The sequence below is a fragment of the Leuciscus leuciscus genome (genome assembly GCF_965113295.1).
Source record: "Leuciscus leuciscus genome assembly, chromosome: 2".
Classification (NCBI taxonomy): domain Eukaryota; kingdom Metazoa; phylum Chordata; class Actinopteri; order Cypriniformes; family Leuciscidae; genus Leuciscus; species Leuciscus leuciscus.
In genome coordinates, this window is record NC_138726.1 from 62,288,750 (window position 1) to 62,312,982 (window position 24,233).

The following is a 24,233-nucleotide window of genomic DNA, read 5'->3' on the forward strand; positions in this document are numbered from 1 at the left end:
TAGCCAATTTAACCATTGTACGGGATCTATTGGGGGAAGCTTACACCCCTAGCAGCAGCAACAACTGATACAACAAGCATATTGTGTAAATCGCAGAACCATTGCTAAAACTGGTGTAATTTGGCAGGGGAAGCATACACCCTACAGCAATAGCTCAGACTAGCAGCAACCAAACTGATACAACTAGCATGTTGTATAACCATAGGACTAGTATTAAACCTAGTGTAGTCCGATCGGAGAAGCATACACCCTCTAGCTCGAGTCATAATGCAGTGCGCAGCTAAGCTATGAATACAGTGTGCTTCCTCATTCATGAACATGATTACTGCTCCTGTCCTACGGATTCCATCGGCTATGGAGGTGAAGATGGCGACTCCCATGATTTCACACTCCTTTACAGGACCATCAAACTATGGTGTTGTTAGTGTTGAATACCAGACCCCTGCGGTGAATGTACTGTGTACCAAGTATGTTACTGATATCTAGATAGCTTTAGCCACAAGCATGTGGTAACTTTAAAGCAGCACGTTGCAATAATCGAATAGAATAAAGAACAAGCATTTTCCAATACAACCAGATAAGCATAAAACAACGCTTGAGCACTACGGCATGCGCTGAGGACAGTATGCGCTATAGCAGTGTTGCTGAAAAGACAGATATTGTTGATACCTGATAAGCTTAGCACAGCATGTGACACAATGACACCATATAAGCCTAAAACACGCCATGTTCCAAATAACGACTGGGCTAAATAACCTTAAAAGTTCAACAACCATGTTCCCAATAGCAACTAACAGCTTTTAATGCAAGCAGTTTTCAAATAGCCACTAGATAGGCCTAGCCTTAGAACAAGCAGTGTTTCAATAACTTTTATTTATTTATTTGTTAATTTTTTACTTAATATACACAGCTTAAATATAGAACCATGTTGAATGTCAGCCTATAAAAATGCAAGCTCTTAAAAATAAAAAATATAAGAATGCATTCAAATGCAATCACGGTATACAATACACTGTAGCTTTAAGAACGACCTGTTTCCAAGAACTAGATAGACCAAGCGTGTCCGAAGTGACTCAACTGAATTGTGACTGTTTACGGTCTTTTTTAAAGCTGTGCCACAGCAGAATATTTCCGTTTGCACCATGCATTGTTAATTCATATCAAGCAGCTGCTTGAATCTGTGCTGCATAGTGCTAAAAGCACAGCCTGTGCAACGCGATCAGTTGCCAATGACAACACATAGTAACGCACATAGCCAATATGATCGCGTAAGCCTAGCAAGAGTATTTTAATGAAAACGACTAAGTTAGATTAGCCCAAGCCACATGTATGGCATTAGCAACAAGCATGTTGCCAAAACCCTGATAGATTTTAGCAATGAGCAAAAAAGGACTTAGCTTTGTGAAGACTTTCAGAGATGAAGGGAGAATGAATCACGTCGAGTCCTGTGTCAATAATGCAGCGATGCGAGCAGGCAACTTCCAAATCAGGCAACTTATGATCAATGCTGCAAATCTCGTGTTCAAGTTTAAGATGAATCTGAGGTGAATTCCTCTTGCTAAATTCCCGATTGCACAATTCCTTGTGAGATTATGTTGTTTGCCTGCCGAATTTCGCCATTTAATTCGCTCCTGAGAAACGCGATAGTTGCGGATAATACTGAAGCAGCTTATATATGTATACGGTGATAGGCGTCGTATTCCTATAGGTAGATGTGGATCAGCTGATAGTCAGCTGATGCGAGCTTGACTAACGTGACCTGCCAGAACTAACGCTACGCTTGATATTAAGACGCCACTGACAATATTTAGGTGGCTGGTGTGGAATCTTAAGCTCTAATATAATTGGTGCATGATCAGAAATTACTATACTTTGGTAAGAACAGTCCTGTAAGTATGGAAGAAATTTATGGTCCAGAAAGAAATAATCAATACGAGAATACGTCTGGTGAACATGAGAAAAAAAGGAATACTTCCTATCAGAGGGATGCAAGTGACGGAATGCATCACATATACCGTACCTTTGCATAAAAGTGAGGATAACTGATGCACATTTTGATAGAGCTATGATTTTTTTGGAAGATCTGTCAAGAGCGGGAGACATAACGCAATTAAAGTCCCCAGCCAAAATAAGTGGGTGTGAGTGAATATTAGGAATGCAAGACAGAAAAGAAGAAATAAAAGTAGGATCATCGTAATTGGGTGCATAAACATTTGCAAGAGTCATGGGGGTTGAGAAAAGTGTTCCTGATACAATAATATATCTTCCTGTCTGATCTACAATAGTATCAGAGACTACAAATGGGACAGATTTATGCACTAAAATTGCACAGCCTCTAGATTTGGAATGAAATATTGAATGGAAAACCTGACCTACCCAATCCCTTTTTAACCTAAAGTGGTCAGCAGGACGGAGGTGCGTTTCTTGCAAAAAAACAAAGTCTGCCTTTAAGCTCTTCAGATGGTTCAAGACCCGGTTACGTTTAACAGGATTATTGACAGCCTTACAATTCCAGCTAACATATCTCAAAGAGTTTGCCATGTGAACGTGTTTAATAAAAGAGGCATCCTATTCAGGAAGAGAATGAAAACAAAAGAAAACCAACTAACAAAATACATAAAAACAATAACAACAAAAACAAAAAAAACAAACAGAGACCTAAAATAAACAGAAACACATCCATGTGTAAAAGACACCCAATGATGAACACCACGAAGAGTAAATGAACTTGGAGATGAACTCAGCTTTGAAACTACAACACCACCCAACCCTCCCTCCCCGCCCCTACACCCCTTCCCCACTCCCACCCTATGAACAAAGCTAACACTACCCTTGACGGAGTGTACGCCTCCCTGGGTTAACACCCAACAATACGCCCGAGTCACCTTAAAACGAAACTCGAACGTGACTCTGCAAACCACTAAATCATGTTATAACCACATTTATGATTATGATCAGAACAAGAAAATTAAATTTTGAATATTGTTATAATAGGCTAACAGGCGAAAAATAGCCTCATCACCTATTTTATTTTAACTATTGCACCGCAGCGAGGAATCCCAAGAGAAGAATAATTAACTTTAACACAAAATGACGAATCTGGTAATATATAACATATAAAGCAGGTAGAAAGAATAACATGGTATTCTTTCAGCTAACTTAGTCCATAACAGCTTTGAAAGTCAGGCAGCCATTTCAACCAGCTGACCTTTCTATTACCTCAGCCGCTCAGATAGCTCGTGTCCTCTTGTCTTAAGGGGTCATTATGTGCCTTTTCACATAGTCCATCGCTTCAGCTGGTGTATCAAACTTGTGCTCAGTTCCATCATATGTGATCCGAAAGCTTCAGCACTCGTTTCACGTCGTAATACGCTGCCTCTTTTTTGCGATCTCAGGGGGGAAATCAGGGAAAATGTGGACGAATCTGTCTTTGAATTTGAGCTGTTTGGATTGAATAGCCATCCGTTTGTCACCTTGTCACTCTTGTGGTGTTCCCGGTCAAAAATGACCGGACTACAAAAAATTGCTTATAAATCACTTATTATGCTATATTTTCACCCAATATTGGATTCAATCTTTTTGTCAACTTGTTCTCTTTCAATTAGGACTGGTTTTATATTTCTATTTGCATCTGATTAATTATAGGCCTCATTTATTTGAGAGTAGGCATCTCATTTTTTGAGTAAAAAAAAACATTATTTTTGAATAATTTTGGAAAAATAAAATAAAATCTGAAGAAAATTGGCACTGTTGATCACACTAGTCTACTTTAATTTTTCACCAGGAATTTTGTTTTGAAAAAACTTTTATTTTGTACAATATGGCACAGAGTTACACTTGTGGTGTTCCACTGGGCCATTGTGGGCCATTGTTTCAATGGGCCATTGAAAGTGAATGGAAGAGACCAATGCAATCAATGAATGGAACAACACAAATATGCATAATTTTAAAGCTTAGAATCTCAGCTTTTTAATGCATCTAATCACTTTGATCAAATCCTAACGAGTGCTGAGTTATCACTCTAAAACGGAGTGTACCCCCCGCAGGCGCCACCTAGCTGCGAAATATATAATCATAATATTTTTCAAAAATGTATCATCTTAAAATAGGTGTCATTTTAGCCAATTTGTAAACTCCTAATTAGTGCTGAGTTATTTGCTGATAAATAGAAAAAATTATTTCATAATTTATAAACTACTTTTTTGTATTACATTCAGCAATATGTCAAATACATCATACAGCTCAGATAGTCCTGTGTCATATGTCATTTGAAAGGTCTCAATGAGTAGAATACAACAAGCATAATTGTTTCAGGCTTTTTACTAAACTTGAGCAACGTTTTTGTAAAAGAAGCCCTTCAAGAGATCCATGTGTAAACCATATATGGATGCTGAATTTTAGACACATTTCAGCTCGTAACTTCATGAAACATGCTCCGATTGTGGAAAATGACACATCATTATTTACAGCAGATGCTTGCAATTAAAATGAGCCCTCAACATGATCCATCACTCAGAACTAAAGATATTCCTCATGGAGTTCTAACACAAAAGAAATCCACAGACTCACGTAGTCAAGCAAGGTAGCTTAGACTTGGCCTTTTTACTCGTATCTTCATGAAACATTCATCGATCATGAAAAATGGCACATCGTTATTTACAGCAGGAGCTCACGATTAAAAAGAGCCCAAACTCAATATATTCCATCAATCAGATCTAAAGATATTCCTCATGGCGTTCTAACACAGAAAATACCACAGACGCACCTAGCCAAGTATATACTCATGAAGCACTCGCTATGGTTTTCGCTCATAACTTCACGAAGCATGCACAGATCGTAGAAAACTGTACATCATTATTTTCAGCAGACTCTCGCGATTAAAAAGAGCCCAAACTCAGCATAATCCATCACTCAGATCTAAAGGTATTCCTAATGGAGTTGTAACACACGAACCCCAACAGGCGCACACAGAGCCTTGAATATAGATGTACTGTAGCCTAGCACTTATGTCGCGTTTTAACTCATAACTCAATGAAGCATGCATAAATTGTGGAAAATGGCACAGCATTATTTACATGAGATTGTTAATATTATAAAGAGCCCAAACTCACCATAATCCATCACTCAGATCTAAAGATATTCCTCATGGACTTCTAACACATGTCTCTTCCATTCACTTTCAATGGCCAATTGAAACAATGGCCCTCAATGGCCCAGTGGAACACCACAAGTGTAACTCTGTGCCATTTTGTACAAAATAAAAGTTTTTCAAAACAAAATTCCTAGTGAAAAATTAAAGTAGTTCCCTTGGCCTTTGGAATTAAAATAGCCCCACATCATCACATAGCCTTCACCATACCTAGAGATTGGCATGGAGTACTTTCCATAAGATCATCTCTCAATGCAAATCAAACCAGCTAATAGGCTAACTGAAATAAAACCATGCCAATCTCTAGGTATGGTGAAGGCTATGTGATGATGTGGGGCTATTTTAATTCCAAAGGCCAAGGGAACTTTATCAGGATGCATAGTATCCTGGATCCATGAAGTAACTGGCCTTTAAAAATAAAAATCTGCCTGCCTCTATGGGAATTTAACATAGGGGTGTCCAGACTTATGCACCCTGTATTTTAAGGAAGAACATTTATTTATTTACGATACATTATTCATTCACAAAGAAAATTGGTGTCCTTAAAGGTTGGATTTTTCCAAAATTTTTTTAATTAAGGCATTAAGTTCAATTTCCAAAAGATGATTTTTTTATTCCTCTTTTTAGTCAAATTTAGCATGGGTGTCTAAACTTATGCATAGCACTGTATTTAGTATACAGTACTAAAGTTCCCTTTCAAGGGAACTCGAGCTGCGTCGAGACGCGGTGGGAACGCCCTGCGTGATTGCGTCGTGAAGCAGTGTATAATCAGTCCAATGGAAAGACGAGACGTCATAGGCGGGTGACGTCATCGACCAGGAAGCTATAAAGCACCCCTGAGACAGACCGCGACAGCTTCTGTGCCCTCAGCAAGCGATCTGTGTATTCTGTCCTTGTCATATTTATTGTTGTCTGTCAAGTTGCAATATATATATATATATATATATATATATATATATATATATATATATATATATATATATATATTATGGCAAAAGAGAGCAAGCAAGCGTTGTGTTGTTCCCTCCCCACGTTATATCACGGGTGGGGACACACACTTCAGCTTTGTGTTGCTTGTTTGGGAGTGGAGCATGCCAACAGTCAGCTCTCGAGGAGGCTGACTGTGAGCATTGCGAGAAGCTGTCCGTGAGGACGCTCCGCTCCCGCCGGCCGTTCTTCGAGGAGGACGGTTCGGTGCGCGCGCCCCAAGGCGCGGGTCCCGCTACTGCCGAGGCACGGCGTCGACGCGCATCTTGGGGATCGCAAATGGTTCTAACAAACACCTGTTTGATCCAGTGCCTTATCTCAGGGAGAAGCACGCTCTGCGGTTTCTCCTCCCCGGGATGAGGCACTCATGCTGCGATTTCCAATTCCGAGGAATTGGTATCGTTAGTGTTTTTGTTTAAAAAATAAATAAATAAATAAAAGAAAAAAATATCAAAATAAGGCAGATGTTTATGAGTTTTCAATAAATAATAAATAAGTCAGCTCATAACTCTTATGCTTATGAGGAGGTTTGTTGAAAAAGGAGGTTTTATATAGTGCTGTTGCTGTTAAATATTACTGGCCAGCCGAACATATATGAGAGTGAAAATATAAGGAAAACTCTATATCTCAGCCTCCTCGTCGGGGGACACTGAGGTGTCGAGATCGTGGAATAAACCGGTTTCTGTTTATGTGTTTTATCCCTAAACTTCTACTATAGTAATGTTATGGGTATTAAGTATCATGGTATGACAGTGCCTCGGGTTAAAGAGACGCTTGCGAGCTATCTCTCTCCCGTGTTGGCGTCATCATAACCCCGACGTTACCCACCAGCCACCATAAATAATAGATAAATATTATTAGGCAGCACTGGTAGGTAAAGTATATAAGCATGGATGAATGTGAGGATGTAACAGCACTGACACTATTCGAGAATTGCGTCGCGCAACAGATAAACTATACTGGGGAGGGACGGTTTCGAAAAAATCGTTTCTCCTCGGCGTCCTCTGGGTGGCGACTCTCTGAGGAGGGTCGCAGCGCTGCCAGTTCGGTTGTTTCCTGCTGGTGGCCACGGAGTGATATATTTATATATATATATATAGTTTTTCTGATGTAAAGAAAAATTAAGATAAAATATGTCTTTTCTTCTGGACGCTCCGCTTTCAAAAAAAACGAAGAAATAAACTCTTCAGCGGCATTCCAAAGGTTTCTTCCTCACCGATCTAACGTTCCTGAGACTGCTGGGCGGGAGCAGTCTCAGCATACTTAAGCTCCTCGCAGCATAGAGTGCGGCAAAACAAAGATTCGCCATTCGGGCTCATCCACAATCAGTGGGGACCTGGGTGGCGGTCACAGTCTAGCCAGTTAGAGATATGCAAGATCTGAGGACTGTTTTATCTCTAAAATAGCTAAAAATGGAAGAAGCCCTGACGCCGAGGCTGCAGGCTTCTGAGGGTGGTCCCCTCCGGGGTAGGGACGGTTTTGAGAAATCGTTTCTCCTCTGCGCCCTCTGGGGTGCGACTCTCTGAGGAGGGTCGCAACGCTGGCTGTTCGGTTTTCCTGCCGGTTCGCCGTTTCAGGACACCGAGGTGTCAGCGTCCCCAAACGATCCTCCGAGGAGGGACGTAGAGCAGTCAGTTCGGTTTCCCTGCCGGTTCACCGTTTCAGGGCGCGTAGGTGCCTGCTTTTTCCAACGATCCTCCGAGGAGGGTCGTAGGAACAAAGCTAGTTAGAGGTAGGCAAGATCTGAGGACTGTCGTTATCTCTAATAAAACTTAGACAAGAAGTCCTGACGCTGAGGCTATCAGGCTTCTGAAGGTTTCCCCAGGGCAGGAACGGTTTTGAGAAATCGTTTCTCCTCGGCACCCTCTGGGGTGCGACTTTCTGAGGAGGGTCGCAGCGCTGCCAGTTCGGTTGTTCCCTGCCGGTTCTCCGTTCAGGGCACCGAGGTGTCAGCGTCCCCATACGATCCTCCAAGGAGGGGCGTAGAATGGTCAGTTTGGTTGTTCCCTGCCGGTTCGCCGCTTCAGGGCACCAAAGTGACTGTTCAACCAAATCTCGAGAGACTGGTTCCCCTAGTAGAATTTCTGGCAGCATGGAAACTACTGCCACATATTTCTCAGTGGGTCCTGCACACTATAGAAAAGGGTTTCAGAATTCAGTTCGGTTCTCGTCCGCCCAGATTTCTAGAGGTCCTCCCCACAGTGGTGGACCCCGAGCAGGCTCTGGTTATGGAGCAGGAGGTACTGACACTTCTGCAAAAGGAGCTATAGAAGGGGTTTCTCCTCCCAGCAGACAGTCAGGGTTTTACAGCCGTTACTTCATTGTTCCGAAAGAGGATGAGGGGTTGCGTCCTATTCTAGACCTGCGCCAATTAAACAGCAGGTTTCAGAATCTCAAGTTCAAAGTATGCTTACGCTAAAATGATTGTGTCACAGATTCAGTCCGAGGACTGGTTTGTCACAATAGACTTGAAGGATGCTTACTTATCTATCCATCCTCATCACAGGAGGTCCCTGAGGTTTGCTTTCGGGGGTGAAGCATACCAGTATCGGGTTCTTCCATTCGGCCTTTTTTATCACCCCGCACCTTTACAATATGCGTGGATGCAGCTCTGGCTCCTCTGAGACTCCAGGGCATTCGCGTATTATACTTTATCGACGATTGGTTGATCCTAGCTCAATCTGAGCAGATGGCAGTTCGGCATCGAGATGTCGTTCTGTCTCATTTGAGAGATGTTGGGGTTGCGGCTTCGCCGTAGATGGGGTAAAGCTAGGCCAGTCACTCACTGTGGAACAGTTTTAGACTGTTGGGTCTCATGGCAGCTGCGTCCAACGTAATTACTTTTGGCCTTCTGTATATGAGACCCCTGCAGTGGTGGCTCAGGACAAAGGGGTTTTCTCCGAGGGGAAATCCATTTTCGCATGATCAAGGTCACGCAGCTATGCCTACGTGCCTCGGTCATGTGGAAGAACCTTGGTTCCTCGCCCAGGCCCAGTGTTGGGAGCTTCTTGTCGACGCATAATGCTATCGACGGATACTTCCTTGAAAGGGAACGTCTCAGGTTACGTATGTAACCCTGGTTCCCTGAGAGGGAACGAGATGCTGCGTCGCCTTGCCATACTCCCTGCATGCCTGTGATCGACTTGCTTCGGCTTTCAGAAGCTGTCGCGGTCTGTCTCAGGGGTGCTTTATAGCTTCCTGGTCGATGACGTCACCCGCCTATGACGTCTCGTCTTTCCATTGGACTGATCATACACGTGCTTCACGACGCAATCACGCAGGGCGTTCCCACCGCGTCTCGACGCAGCGTCTCGTTCCCTCTCAGGGAACCAGGGTTACATACGTAACCTGAGACGTTTTCTGGAAGTGATAAGCACTAACAGGATGAGAAGAAACCTAAAATGCTTTATAACCTGTGTGGTTTGATGTTGCATGACCACTAAGTTAAATGGTAGTGTGCTCCTTTATCTGTTGCTAGTAGAGGGGCAAATGCACATTAATTTAGTGATATTCAAAAGAGACTCGCTTATGATAAAGACAAACAATCTCTAAATGATCACTAAACTTTTGCCATGAATTCAATCTGCTTTTTATAAATGTATTTTTAGAAAATCTTAATTTTATATTTTAGAAAACAGAATGGTCGTAAAAGTATGGAAACAAAAATATTTTTCCATACTTGGAAATTACTCAAATCAAATGCCAAACTTTTCCAAATTGCGTAGGAACCCTGAAATTAAAAGTCTTTGTTTCTCTGCAATACTCAGTGGAAAATTAAGTATTTGAACATAGATCCACATTGGGATATTTTGCAATCACATTTATGCATCACAAAGTCAACACTGAGATTGTGTGCTTGTATCAGGTGGAACCAAACGCTTTCCATCTTTGCATCTAGGCCTTAATCATAGACTGGGTAGCATCAGAGGCATCTTCAGTGTTGGCTCCTTTGATTCATCCAGTTTCTGCCAGCTCATTCAGGTAACTGAAGAATGAGATAAAAAAAACAAGTTAATAATAGACCGAAAAGAAATGGTCTACTTATGTAACAATGAAACGATTAAAAAGAATCAAATACCCTTAAAAAGGTGTAGGGCTATAGATTTACTAGACTATAAAACCAGCAAAAATATAAACAGAAAAAAAGAGTATTTTGTACACTGTATATTTTGGTATTGTGGGACAACTTTGCTTTAGTTTTACAAAAGTGATGCCCTGAAGAATGCCCTGGGAGCTGACAGCCATGTTTACTGAATGTTTTTATGAGTGATGTTTTTTTTTTAAAGAATTAACAATGATTAGTTATAGAGAAAATATAATTATTCTAGAACTGAGCTTAGTGTATCGAAAATTATTGCAGCACATAGTATCAATACTACTGTATTCCTGCAATACAGGAATATTACAGGACCTAATTTCAAGGAAAATGCAAAGCAATTAGAATCTATTGAGTACTCCTGCCCCGACAGCATCGAGTATTGCACTAAAATAACAGCGATTTGAATCTATTGAGTACCCCTGCCCTGAGAGCAGCGCGCAATACACTAAAATAACAGCAATTTGAATCTATTGAGTACTCCTGCCCTGAGAGCAGCGCGTAATACACTAAACATAACAGCAATTTGAATCTATTGAGTACTCCTGCCCTGAGAGCAGCGCGCAATACACTAAAATAACAGCAATTTGAATCTATTGAGTACTCCTGCCCTGAGAGCAGCGTGTAATACACAAAAAATAACAGCAATTTGAATCTATTGAGTACTCCTGCCCTGAGAGCAGCGCGTAATACACTAAAAATAACAGCGATTTGAATCTATTGAGTACTCCTGCCCTGAGAGCAGCGCGTAATACACTAAAAATAACAGCGATTTGAATCTATTGAGTACTCCTGCCCTGAGAGCAGCGCGTAATACACTAAAATAACAGCGATTTGAATCTATTGAGTACTCCTGCCCTGAGAGCAGCGCGTAATACACTAAAAATAACAGCGATTTGAATCTATTGAGTACTCCTGCCCTGAGAGCAGCGCGTAATACACTAAAATAACAGCGATTTGAATCTATTGAGTACTCCTGCCCTGAGAGAAGCGCGTAATACACTAAAAATAACAGCGATTTGAATCTATTGAGTACTCCTGCCCTGAGAGCAGCGCGTAATACACTAAAAATAACAGCGATTTGAATCTATTGAGTACTCCTGCCCTGAGAGCAGCGCGTAATTCACTAAAATAACCAGACTGATCTCATGAAATGGCGTATGTATGACACGCCAATTCGTATTTCCATTTTTGGCGTGTTATCAACACGCATAATCGATTTTCAGCGTGTTTATCAACGCCGGTGACTTAACGTTACATTACTGTATATATAAATATATATGACCTACCCCAACCGCGTCCCTAAACCTACCCGTCACTGGGGTTAATACCATTTATGAGTGTTCCCCTACCATCCTAGGAAAAAAAATATTGCTCCCCAGATGTAGATATACATTTTGCTCAGTTTCGCTCGGACATTTAACGGCGTACACATACACGCGGAATCACTCTGACATTTAACGGCGTAGACATACACGCGAAAGATGACGGTTCGTTTCGGCGTGGACATACACGCGGATAGCTCAAAATGCGTATAAATAACACGCCACTTGACTTGAAAGTGGCGTGTATGTTTACGCAAAGTCATGATGTCATGTTGAAAATAAAAGCGATTTGAATCTATTGAGTACTCCTGCCCTGAGAGCAGCGCGTAATACACTAAAGATAACAGCAATTTGAATCTATTGAGTACTCCTGCCCTGAGAGCAGCACGTAATACACTAAAAATAACAGCGATTTGAATCTATTGAGTAATCCTGCCCTGAGAGCAGCGCGTAATACACTAAAATAACAGCGATTTGAATCTATTGAGTACTCCTGCCCTGAGAGCAGCGCGTAATACACACACAAAAAAAAACAGCAATTTGAATCTATTGAGTACTCCTGCCCTGAGAGCAGCGCGTAATACACTAAAATAACAGCGATTTGAATCTATTGAGTACTCCTGCCCTGAGAGCAGCGCTAAGGCGGGAGATACATAATTTTGACCATTGAAATATTGTGGAGATTTGAACAAGTTCTGTTCACGCATATCCATTTAACAGACATCGAGGTAGCATTAGAAAAGTATGTTTTACACCAGTTACCCCACAGTTACCCCATAATCAGATTTGTTGTGGTCGACTGATGAAACAGTCGAATCAAAATGCATATAATATGATATTTAGACGATTTTTAGTTCTGTGCATTTTAATGTTCGCTAATTATCTCAGTAAACATTAGAGGATGTTGAATTTTAACAAAATATTGTAGTAAATTCACTTACCTTGCAATAAGTGCGTTCTCCCACGAACATCTGTCTTGTTTTCCGATTATTCCTCAATCCCTACGCACCTCAAGTTCAAACGTCTTGACCCCGCCCTTGCTTCAGTTTCATTGGTTGAAGCTGTAAACCAATCATTTTCCTTTCTGCCCTCAGAACATGTTTGAGTAAGTAAAACTCCCATCTGCGGGTATAGATGGTTGCTTGCGGGGCACGATGCGGGATCTGGCAGCGATTAAGAGGACTTCTACTTGACCTTCTTTGTCCTCTGTCCACAGAAAATGTGGACGTCGTATCTACAGGACGGGTGATCCATCTGTGAGCTGGCATAGCATCGGGGTAGAGATATCTTCTCTAATCCACTCAACTCTTTCTCCCACTTGGACCATTAAGTAAGGAGTTCCTCAGATAACTTCATCCCAGTCACCCTTCTTTTCCCATAAACGCTTTACCAATATCTTCGCCCGAGTGGTGTTAGGGATAATATAACCGACGGGGGTCATATTGGCTGGCCAGTACATGGTAGATGTTGCGCATTGTCACAGTGGAGCAGCAGCTAGATCTGTGCTTGTAACGTACGGTGTCGGACTGACAGTGCCAGTGTAATCCGAGTGTAGACTCGTGGATGTCTTGTTGGCCTTGACTAAGCCAGAGGTCGTAGGTATTGGACCTCGACTCAGAAGGAAGGTGAGTAATCACTGAAGGGCAATTGCTGGCACATTGTCGAAGCTCAAAGCCTCCGATGGTTAAGAGAGAACATAGTTGATCAACTAGGTCTCAGGCCTCTCGAGGGGAGTGAAGACTTTGTAGACAATTATCAGCATAGAATGATCTCTCGATTACTTCTCTGACTTGGTCTCCAGACTGGCTGTGGTCTATAACGTGCCTCTGAAGGGCGTAAGTGGCACAGCAGGGACTGCATGTGGTACCAAAGTGGAGAACTTGCCACTGGTACACGTCAGGGGGTTACTCCGGCTTCAGGTCACGCCACAGGAATCTGAGTAAGGGCATGTCATCAGGGAGCAGCCTCACCTGGTGAAACATACCTCTAATATCACTGCTTATGGCTACCGGATACTCTCGGAAGAATAGCAGAACTGCTAGCAGAGATGAGCCTAGCGTGGGTCCTGGAAGAAGAAACTCGTTAAGGCTGTGACCTTCATATTGGAAGGAGCAGTTATAGACAAGTCGATTCTTGTTATTATGTTGCACCTTATGGTGGGGAAAGTGCCATGACTCTGTAGAGCTCTCGACCTCTCTCAGTTCCAGCTTGGCTATGTAACCTGCTTCCTTCAGCCTAGCGATCTCAGCCTGATAGGCCGAAGCCTGATCTTGGTTCTTAAGCAGTCTCCTCTCAACAGTCCTAAGCTGAGGGAGAACGGCTTCTTTGGTCATGGTCAGCTGTGGCAGGCTCTGCCTTCAAAGGAGTGGCGTAGCATATCGTATCATCCCTTCTACATCCACTCGCACAGTCTTCTCCTGCAAGAGCCTGATGGCTTCTTGGTCTAGCTTGGATCTCGTCACTCTCTTTTCGCTGCGGTAGGGAATCACATCCATCTGCCATAATCTCTCAACGTAAGCAAACAGGTCTGCGTTGGGGAGAATAGAGGTGAAGAAACACTGGTGTGTGTCAATCTCGCAACAAATCTCATGCGTAGGACCTTGAAGTGTCCATCCCAGGCGGGTCTTGACTGCTGCGGGTCCACCTGCTGGGCCTAACCGGACTGGTTCAACAGGCGTGATGAGGTGTGGGCAATCTGACCCAATCAGCAACATTGGCTGCACTTTATCCATCTGCTGCAATGGGAGGCCAGTTAGGTGTCGGTATCTCTTCTTTAAAGGGGAACTGAAACAAAATAGGAAGTCACCTTGATATAACATATGTGTTATTGGTAGGACACTTAAAACTGCTGAAGTAGTTACAAGGGGGGGAAACAGTGATGTTAGTTTGTTGTTTTGTTACTAGGGCGCAGCCATCTTGAGCTTCAATGGTCCGTGACGTCACTGGCATGATACGCTACCTTGACAGCTCCAGCAAAATGGCATATCAAGAGCATAACAGATCGAGAGGGGGGTCTTATTGCATTGATTGTATTCCATTATTTGCATTGCAAAAATTGTGATCTGTCCAACAAGCAAATATAACACCTCCGATGCCATCAAGGGCCGAATAACCTGTTTGCAAAATGACTGTGGCATAAATATGACCATGGCGGGTGCTGTAAACAAGTTCCACTCACCCCTTAGTTGTTAACGTGATGTTCACCTTCACCGTAGATCACCTTGCTAAATTAATCCGACATCGAGGATGCTATCCAATATAAGCAATATCCATCGACGACACCTGCAAGATATTTGTTTCTGTGATTTCAGCCACTTTCAAACTGTGTATGAGAGACGCAGCTGCGCGCCTTGCCCGTTTAAATTTGACGACAGCCAGCCAGCTGTCACAGCGCATGCACTAAACTAATTATCTTTATCGTCTTAACAAGGTTCACATAAACAGTTGATTTTGTCTTAAGCGAATGTAAACACCTGTATGAAATCGTGTATGTGTATCAGTATATTCTAGATCCTTCTAAAGTGACTGCAGTCTCTATAAGAATCAGTATACATTTCATTCATACAGTGAAGAATATGCAGTTTTATTATTTCATTTTGATGATTCAATTTCTTACTTAAATGCTGTTTTTAGTGTTAACTTGTACAGTTAATCTGTATTAACATACTGTCAAAATCAGTCAGTTCAGTCAGAGTAGCAGTCGAGTAGCCTGATATAACGTTAGTAGCCTACAGTGGTACCATGCCAGTATCGTCATCATACAGAGCTGCCCTCTGATAACAACAAATGTAAATTTCAGTATTGGGAAAAACTTCATATATGTTTTGTTTTCAATATTATTTTTGTAATATCGTTTTTTGTTCGTTTCAGTTCCCCTATAAGGAAGCCACCTAATAGGTGTGTTCAGCAAGATCTAGTCTCTCAGCTGTAAAGGCATGTTGGATGAGGTATTTCTTGTGGGGATGAGACACAGATGATACTGTGAAGGAGACGGCCGCCCCATGAAGCACCTGCTGATCCTGTCTCACTGTTCTTAGTATCAGGTCTTCTGGCTATCCTCTGAGGTTCAGCTGCTATGCGGCTGCTTGAAGGAGGATAGTCCTCTCAGACCCATCGACGAGCACTGCATATGTCTCTAACGATGCATCTCCGTTTGTGATGATCACCTTACTCACTTTTAGAATGACTCTACGGCTACTGACAGAATGGTAAACGTATAGGATGTCTTTCTTAGTACTCATAAGACAGAAGTTCTCTAGGGGTTTGAGCGCTGTACTGGCAGTCACAGCTCTCGTGTTTCCTGTTGCAGGTCTTGCACAAGGCTTTCAGTGTGCATCTGGAAGCGTGATTGCGTGATATTGCTGTACGGCTATTGAAGGCCTTAGACTCTCTATCTTGTAATAGAACAGCAATAGAGAAAGACACAGGCACACTGGGTTCCCGCTTGTTCTGTAAACATTTGAGAAAGTAATTAGCTACTGGCTGATTCAGTCTGTGTTTGATCACATTCATCTCGTTTGGGGATTCCTCATTTGGGGGAATCATATGGGACCTCACATGGGACTCATCCGGCTATTTGCTGAGGGCGTCCATGACGAAGCTCTGTTGTGTGTTCTGTCTGGTTTGGTGGTCCCGTAAGTAACTTTGTTTCAAGAACTGCAATCCTTTGTAAAAGTCTGTGGCAGTTAGTGCAGCAAGTAGATTCCAGAAGAGGCATTTTCTCTCTTATCCTTATTAATGTAGGCAGTTGTGTTTTCCTTTCCCCGGAATGTAAGCTGGTCGGGTAAAAGAATTCTGCTTTTTTGTAGTAATCCAAACTTTGTCGTTTGAGCACTGTGCTGATTTGCTGAAGTTAAAATTAGGTGATGAAAGGAGATTAAATATAAAAATATAAAAGCGTATATAAAATATTAAAGCGATAGAGCAAAGGAGCAGTAAGCAAGAGCGTCCGAACAGTAGCTGAGCAGGAAGTGTACACACATTTTGGCCTTCAGGCCTAGATCAATATCAGCCCCTCTGTGCCTTTAGGAATTTCAAATGGTCCGTGGGGTAGAAAGAGGGGGGTTGAACCAGTAAAAACATTTTGTCCATTTTCAAATATCTTTGATTATTTTCAACCGTACTCAAGTAAAACCAGGGATACATGGCAAAGGATGAAGAGATAGTGAGGAAAAATAAAAGTTATGATCACACTTTCAAACAATCAGAACAATACATGCATCCTGTTTTGACAAATTAATCAAAGATCTGATGTGTCACGTGACATGTTAAACTAGCATTTCCAGACACTTGCTTCTTCAGACTACATTGTAAAATTTACTTAGTTAGACTTACTTAAAAAAAAAGCATGCAAACCGATTGCCTTAAAAAAAACAAAACAAGTGAAACAGCAATAGTATGTTGTACAGACAAATGCTTAGTTGGTATAGTTCACTTACACATTAGTTCTAGTAACTAAAAAATAACTGAGAGTACTTGATCATTCACTTTAGATAAAATGTAATTGTTACCATTGTTGTATCTATCTATCTATCTATCTATCTATCTATCAAAAACAGATTTAGGTTATGTTTAATATACTGTATATATATATACAGTATATATATATATATATATATATATATATATACAGTATATATATATATATATATATATATATATATATATAGAGAGAGAGAGAGAGAGAGAGAGAGAGAGAGAGAGAGAGAGAGAGAAAGATAGAGAGAGAGAGAGAGAGAGAGAGAGAGAGAGAGAGAGAGCACATGGGGGTGTACTTCCTTTATTTTCCATTAATCATTCCCTTTGAGCTAAATTGAACATGCTTGTTGAATGTGCGTAGCCTACATATGATGGTATTTGACCAGCTGAGAACTCGTGAAGAGTTTATGAAATGCTTGAAGGAGTCAAAACAGCATCACACAAGATCTGCCTGTACTAAACGGTGATGGGCAACATCGTGACTATGACGAGAAAAAAACAGGTATGCTTGAGCATTCTGTTCTTCTAAGGGTCACATCATGTGACATCATGTCCCATTTTTTGGTTGGTTTATATGCCTTTGGTCCATGTTGAGTTCATATTTCAGTCAAACCGCACTAGAGTTCGTTTGGAAGTGGACCAAGACTCATCTTTTCAGCATTCTCGGTCCGCTTATTTGGTTCACACCAGGGTTCAGATGGTTTTTGAGCATGTTAAGGGCCCCAAAAGAAAAAGAAAAGAAAAAAAAATCCTTCCGGAAACAATAGGGCCTTCGCCCTTTCAGGGCTTGGGCCCTAATAAGAACAAAGAATGTAATTACAAGCTATAGGACAACAAATTACAACCGAAAAAGGATAAATTAAATGTAATTTTTTTTTTTTTTTTTTTTTTTTTGTGATTGCTGTGGATTATTAGGCTGCCGTCACTTTAAGGCTTAGTTCACAAAAAATGTCATCAATTACTCGTGTTATTCCAAACCGTAATTGTCCAAAACTATTGTTCATCTTCGAAATTACAAATGAAGATATTTTAAATTAAATCTGAGAGGTTTCTGTCCCTCCATTGACAATCCACTCAACTACAACTTTGTTTCTTAAAAAAGTTTATAAAGAGTTCATAAACTAATCAATATGAAGCGGTTCAGTCCACATTTTCTAAAGAGGCTCAATAGCTTTATACATATATATATATGGCTGTTTTGCACATTTGTCAGAAACACCAGAAAACAGTTAGTCAGTTATATCTTAATTTTCTGTTTGGGTTTGCCCTTTCATGCGCAAATTGTATCATTGGTAAAACATGTATTCACTTGAAACCAGCTTGTAAACAATTTCATGCATTTTATGCAACATTTGTTGATATTTCCAGTTACTTTGATTTTAGCAAATTGCAGTCATTTTGTAATACTCTGATACAGGTCCGGTTATTCAGTTCTGATGGATGTTGCATTGTTTTACTGATAGATGTTTAACATATTCTTTTCTTCTCACAGTTTGATGCTGATACTCCATTCCCAACCATACAATTGGTAGAAACTGACTGGAAAATGGCTTTCTCCAAGAGGCTTCAAGTCCTTGTCAAAGTGGATGGTGTGGAGGTGTGCAGGGGAATAGGAGTTGAAGAAGATATAATTGAAGCATTCAGTGCTTACTATGTTTTCAATTTGGCTTATCCACCCTACATGAAGAATACATTAACCTTCCTGCAGCATGCCATAGCAAAGATTACTGAGGTGGGTGGCAAGCCCCTTCCAATAACTGTCATCCTGTGCTGAAAATGCCTGGGAATTTTCCAATCCCAAAATCCTTTATGAATTTGAGATGGTAGTAGGTAGGAGTATAGAGACTCCCTTGTCATCGCTACCATTAGACCTACAGAAAATTCTTACAAATGTACATGGAAATGAAGATTTGTGCAAAGACATTCAGCTCAGAAGTGACTGTTGACAGTGTGAAGTATGCTTTAAAAGATGTATTCATAGTTGACTATGTCCATGCAGAAGAAATGCCTCTATTTTTCCAAGTTGAGTACATTTTAAATGTCAATACTGTATGGTTTCTGTGTGGCAAATTTTTAATACCAGTGTCGTATGATTTACACTTCCATGCGTACACCGTCAAAGTCGACTTTGAATGGAGTATTATGAAATCAGGGCAAGAGATGGACTTTCAGGCCCTTTAGCACATACTCTGCATATGGTAAATTGTTTGTGATCCTCAAGAATGTTTAAAAAGTTCAAATTAGATGTGCAGTACTGTGTTTGGTGAAATGTGTATTTGTGATCAAATGTTTTAAGGGTATAAAGTTACAATTAATGAAATGTGTACTGCTGGAAAAAAAGATTGCTTTGTCATTCTTGATTTTTTTTAAAGTAGAAAAAATTACTTAAAATGAGATCTAGTATTGATTTGAAAAAAAATGAAATTCTTGATGTTAACATGTTTTATTACATTGTAAAAAATAAATAAATAAAAAGGTCAATGAAATGTATTGTACTGATTTTGAAAAAAGATAAATATAATATTAAGCTTAATATTCTTACTGTTTACGATAAAAAAAAAAAAAGTATACAAAGTATAAAAAGTTGAAGTAAAATTGCTCAATATGCATCCTGTTATGACACATTGTGATAGTGCTTAAAATGTGAGAATGTAATAATTTTGAATGTTTAATAAATGATAGAGAGCATTCTGGCCTTTTTAATGTGCTGTATGGAGTACAAATTTGCCATCATAAGGTACAAAACGCTCGTCACTGGGGCAGTACCCTTAAAAGGACAAATTTAGTCACCAGAGGTACATATTGTCTTTGAAAGGTACTGCAAGGGTACTGATATGTACCAATGTATAAGGGTACAACGGGGTGTACCCTTGAGGGGGTACTGCCCCAGTGACAAGCTGTTGTACCCCTAAAGCAGGGGTGGGGAACCTTTTTCCTATAAAGGGCCATTTACAATTTTTTAACATTCTTTAAGGGCCATTGTAATGAGCAGGGGCGTTTCTAGGTTTTAAAAACATCAGGGGCTGAGCCCGAAACATCAGGGGCTGGGGGTGGGTAACAAGATAACATGATTCGATACAGAGAATAATGTATATAAATTCAGTCCTGGCACTGTAGCCACACCAGCCCACATTACCACACAGACACACACATTCAAATGTGAGGTAGTTCGGGGGGTTCGGGGGCATGCACCCCCGAGAAAATTTTGATTTCTCGGACCTACATATGTGCATTTTAAGGTGTTTGAAGGCCAACATTTTTTGATGACAATAGCTTTAAAAGCATGTCAGTGGGCAGTAGCATAAATTATTTGTCAAGATAACAGATTCTTAAACATGAGAATGAGGATAAATGTTGAAATGAATGATCCACACTACAAAATGGAAATGCAAAATGTTTCTGCTTATTGTTGACAATACACAATCACATATTCCAAACAGGAATGGCCTTAAATGAGAAATCTTTCAAGGATTATTTTGCATAGATGTAAACTTTTTAGCATTAAAGATTGGTTTCAGCAACTTGTTTCTTTCTTGAGTTAATCAATGTTTTTGGCACTATTAAATCAGTTCAATTAAATTTCAATTGTTCACTCATAAAGACAGTCACTTGTCACCACCTACTGGCTTAATGATGCAAGTTGCGCAAACACAGACAAGCGGAGTGATACAAACTGTGAAAAGGCTGATGCTAGTGAAATATTCGAACACATTGGAGGACCTTATATATATATATATAGGCTACATATCAGAGTTAAATAGGAATACATTGTAATAATGTTAATCAAGCAGACTAATTCACATGACTGCGCAGCAATATTTAAGCTCATTATACAAAGGAAATAATACAGATCTAGACAAATTGGGTTGCTTATAGTTAAAATATTTTTTTTTTAGTCGGCCACACATTCTACTTGCTGTCGGCCACTCATTCCACTTGCTGTCGGCCACTTTTAGTCGGCCACTCATTCCACTTTAATACGCAAATGACAAAACGAAAGTAAAAGCAGCAGCCCCTCGTGGACGACTACCACACACACGCACACGCAACACACACACACAGTCGTGTGATTTAGTCTGCACACACACACACACACACAGTCCATGTCTGGTCCTCCGCTGTCTTCGTTCCGATCCTTTTATGCGCCCCGAAGCTGATCAGTGAGAAACTTGAAACCGGTACGGCGCGCGCCCCCGAAGCTCATCCGTGAGAAACTTGAAACCGGTGCGGCGCGCAGGTGACTCATTAACACTCGCGCTACTGGCCTCGCCCTGCTCTCACGGCTCGTGGACTCGTGCTGCTTGCCACTTTGCCTATTTTGTGTTTTCTAGCATAGGAAAAGTAATTGCTGAGATGTTTGTTTCTGAAGTTTTTTTTTTTTTTTTTTTTTTTTGAGGAATTGACTCGCGGGCCGCATCAAACTGTTTTGCGGGCCGGACGTTCCCCACCCCTGCCCTAAAGGTACAAATTTTGCACATTTTTTCTGACAGTGTGGATGCGCACACCACAATATCGATGCTAAAATGATACATCGTGCAGCCCTACTTGACATTACAGAGGAGATTCCTTGGTATCCACTTTGATATCAGTGTAAGTGACGCCGTCGTATGTGCCCTTGGTTCCATACGCAAACACTCTGCCGTTCTTGCAGGTCATCTTCACTGTGCCAGTGTAAGGCAGGTCAAAAGTGGCTCTGCCAATGGTGATGCAAACATTCACCAACTTCCCTGGTGGGACTTCTAAATCTGTAGTCAGAGTTTCGGTTCTCTCATCTGTGTGCTCAAGACTATAAGTGCTTTCAGATCCAACGCTGACACTGTATCCTGCAGTACCTTCAGCAACCTTCACTTTCACACTAAATGTTGATGTAAGGTTCTTACTCATTGACCATGAAGATGTTTTGATCACTTTCTTTGAGGTTTCAACTTTTTGTTTTTGTGTGGTGGATGAGCTGTTCCTGAAAGTGACGGATTTGCTTTCTTCTGTCACCTTTGGTATCAGTTGGTGGAGAGTGGGATAGTGGACATCGGTGAGAACTGCTGATTCAACTGCTTCGAGAAACATGAATCCCATCTTGTCAATTTCCCAACCAGATCTTCCTACAACTCCCAAACAAAATCCAGAGCCGACATCCATGGGACATTCTCTTCTTAAAACCTGGCTTGTCATCTTTGCAAAAAATTCTCTCCCCAGACTGGTCTTGAATTTGATGGCTCCAAGACGTGATCCTTCTCTGTTCGCCCACAGGGACAGTGAGCGGAAAAACTCGCCAGGCTGGAACTCGAACTCTTGAAACGGTCCTTGTGTATCAAAGATTGTACGTCGTCCACCAAATTGTTTGTGTCTCCCATTTGAAAGCCAGACCATCACAGCCTTCACCTGCGATTCTCCCACCCAGACTCTGATCTTCTCTAAACTGGCACCGTTGTTCTGACCAGTAAATGAGAATGGATTACCTCCTTGTCCACCAATTTGTTGAAGAGTTGTTGTGTCAGATATAAAATCTGAAAATAATATAAATATAAAATTTAATAATTTAATATAAATTAAATTATTGAAATTGAATATAAAAATAATATCAGATCAGAATTAGCATCAGCTTTACACTTTATTGCAGTTTTTCCCAACCTAGTTTCTGGAGACACAACAACAGTACACGCTGGACTTCTTTCTTAATTGACCCATTCATTTCGGGTCTTGGAGTATCTACTAATGAGCTGACTTGAATCAGGTGTGTCTGAATAGGCAAGCATGCTAAATGTGCAGTTCTGGCATGCCTCTGGGAACAGGGTTGGGAAACATTAGTCGCTTTTCCACTGTCAGGCCAAACGGATCTATTGTTCAAAAATTAATATGAACTTATTTTCTTTCCATTATTCGAGGTCTGACAACACTGCATCTTTTTTTGTTATTTTGACCAGTTGTCTTTTCTGCAAATAAATGCACTAAATGACAATATTTTTATTTGGAATTTGGGAGAAATGTTGTCAGTAGTTTATAGAATAAAACAAAAATGTTAATTCTACCCAAACACATATCTATAAATAGTAAAACCAGAGAAACTGATCATTTTGCAGTGGTCTCAGAGCTGTATATGTGTGAACATACATTCACATTTATATGGGAACATGTACTGTATGTGCAATATATGTACACAATTAAGGATAAAACTTAGTGAATATTACATGTAATGCTATTTTTGTTTTCATTCACATGATATTTTATATGTATTAATATACAGCCGTACATGGTCAATGCATATATTGCAGTATATTGAAAAATATAAGCACTAGTTTCCCATATATGGAAATGCATGATGTAATATAACACATTATATTTTGCTGTATATTCCCATATTTATTTTTATTTTTTACACTCTTATTAGATATTTTTATCTCAGAAATATTGGAGGCGGCAGGAACTGCAAAAATAAACATTTTTAAAACATCTTTTTAATTCTCAACGTTATATAACCTCGGCTCACTGAGGATTGAAGTGTGGTCCTATCATGCCAAGATCATAAGAGCTGCCTGAGCAAAACGTGGCTCAAAAATTCATAATGTAATTTACTGACCACATGCCATTACAGGAGGATGATCCGTGTTGTCATCACTGGAGTCAGAGTCACACTGAAAGCCATACATTTTTACGGTCTCTTAATACAGTCTCAGTCAGAGATGTGCTGCCAGACTCTTCAAAACCTACAGAGAGAAGGGTGACACAACTCAGGATGAGACAAATCCACATAAAACCTGAGTAACTCAAATAGATGCACAATCACATGGTCTCTGCCACTGAAATTTACATATTATTGATCGTAATATGTTATTACACAACTGTTCCTGATACTTTTCTTACGTGTTATTGACACACATCTGTTGAATATTTACTTAATAGAAATAGTTTAGTGTCTTCGAAAATTTCCGTTTTCAGAAGAGGTAACATTAACTGTTAGGCTAACCTAAACTCTTGTTTATACAAGTTTGGGCTTTTATTTAATTACGTCTCATGTGTAGACGAGATTTTTTGTTTGTTTTGTAAAAGGTTTTGCTGTCAGTAGAATGGGTGATTGGAAGTTGGCTAATTTATTTAACAAACTGATATTTAACATAAATGTATGTGCTGTTAATCGATGACGTCACTAACATGGAGCGCAAAAACAATGTCTGAAACTAGTTCAAATGCGTTTTGATCTTTC

The 24,233-nt window shown here is 40.5% G+C and overlaps 1 protein-coding gene across 2 annotated transcripts in view; it reads right to left on the reverse strand.

Annotated features, from left to right (window-relative positions):
• The window catches only part of LOC309492470 (aerolysin-like protein), a 61,342-nt gene extending 37,580 nt beyond the window's left edge, over positions 1-23,762 (reverse strand). Inside the window, exons 1-2 of one of the 2 annotated variants that reach the window (XM_082161474.1) lie at positions 23,610-23,760; positions 21,878-22,539 (exon numbers count right to left, since the gene is read on the reverse strand). In XM_082161474.1, coding sequence (XP_082017600.1) covers positions 21,878-22,539; positions 23,610-23,679 — 732 coding nt within the window. In that variant the 5' untranslated portion in view covers positions 23,680-23,760. Of the gene's footprint in view, positions 1-21,494; positions 22,540-23,609 lie in introns of those variants that run through there. The other variant, XM_082161475.1, reaches the window with a different exon arrangement.
• Between the last annotated feature and the right edge of the window lie 471 nt (positions 23,763-24,233).